This window comes from Tupaia chinensis, unplaced genomic scaffold, assembly GCF_000334495.1.
Source record: "Tupaia chinensis unplaced genomic scaffold, TupChi_1.0 Scaffold145304_1, whole genome shotgun sequence".
Classification (NCBI taxonomy): domain Eukaryota; kingdom Metazoa; phylum Chordata; class Mammalia; order Scandentia; family Tupaiidae; genus Tupaia; species Tupaia belangeri.
Window position 1 is genome coordinate 124 of NW_006205165.1, and position 856 is coordinate 979.

Genomic DNA, 856 nt, shown 5'->3' on the forward strand with positions numbered 1-856 from the left:
GCCAGAATTGTGCTCTTTAATACCTGCAGGAAAGGGCACTGCAAAAAGTCACCAGGGATATCAGGATGTTCTGACAGAAAAGCAGGCTGAGGGGGAACCAAGACAGTGACCAAAGGAGGGAAGGTAAGAGGGATAGAGCTCTGTGAGGGGGTCATTAGTTCCAAAGAGGGAAGGGGAAATAGAGGTAAAGGATGGGAACAAGGAAACCCTCAAGCAGCAGCAGACCAGGAGGGAACAGAAGCTGGGTGTAGGGCATGGGAAAAATAAATTAATATATCCAGGCAGAGCCCACACAGAATCCAGGCCAGGGCACTGTGGTGAGTGTCAGTGTGGGGCTCCTGCTTAGGGGCTGGCCTAGACTCCCCCGCAGGGAGAGGTCTACCCCAGAATGCTAGGGCACTGCTTTTAAAGTGCTCTCAGATGGAGTAGCTCTCTCAGCCCTCTGTGCATCTCCTCCTTGAAAACAAAACAAAACAAAACAAAACAAAACAAAACAAAAAAAAACAACACAGACACAGAAAACAGATTAAAAAAAAACACAAGAAGAACTTTAATTTGCAAGTGCTGTGCACTGGGGTGAAGAGGGGCAAACGCAGGCGGAACGGGAGACCAGGGAAGCAGCTTGGCCACAGCTGGTGGGATCCCAAGGTAGCAGCTGCTTGTCTTGTGGGAAATGCGGGGATCAACCTGTGAAAGACAGCAGTCAGGGGTGGGCCACCAGTGGAGTAGACCACAGGCCTCCAAACCTACCAGGAGTGAGGGAGGGGGCATGAGATGTGTCACTCACCTCAAAGGGCCTGGAACTTGTCAAGGAGGGACTGCATGACGGCTGAAACAGAGGCACAACGGGCATTCC

The 856-nt window shown here is 51.4% G+C and overlaps 1 protein-coding gene across 1 annotated transcript in view; it reads right to left on the bottom strand.

Annotated features, from left to right (window-relative positions):
* Window positions 1-578: 578 nt before the first annotated feature.
* Window positions 579-856, bottom strand: part of LOC102491603 (uncharacterized protein CXorf49 homolog) — a 22,654-nt gene continuing 22,376 nt past the window's right edge. The window contains exons 5-6 of the mRNA XM_027768063.1: window positions 788-829; window positions 579-687 (exon numbers count right to left, since the gene is read on the bottom strand). Of these exons, the coding sequence (XP_027623864.1) occupies window positions 789-829 (41 nt within the window). The 3' untranslated portion in view covers window positions 579-687; window position 788. The remainder of the gene's footprint in view (window positions 688-787; window positions 830-856) is intronic.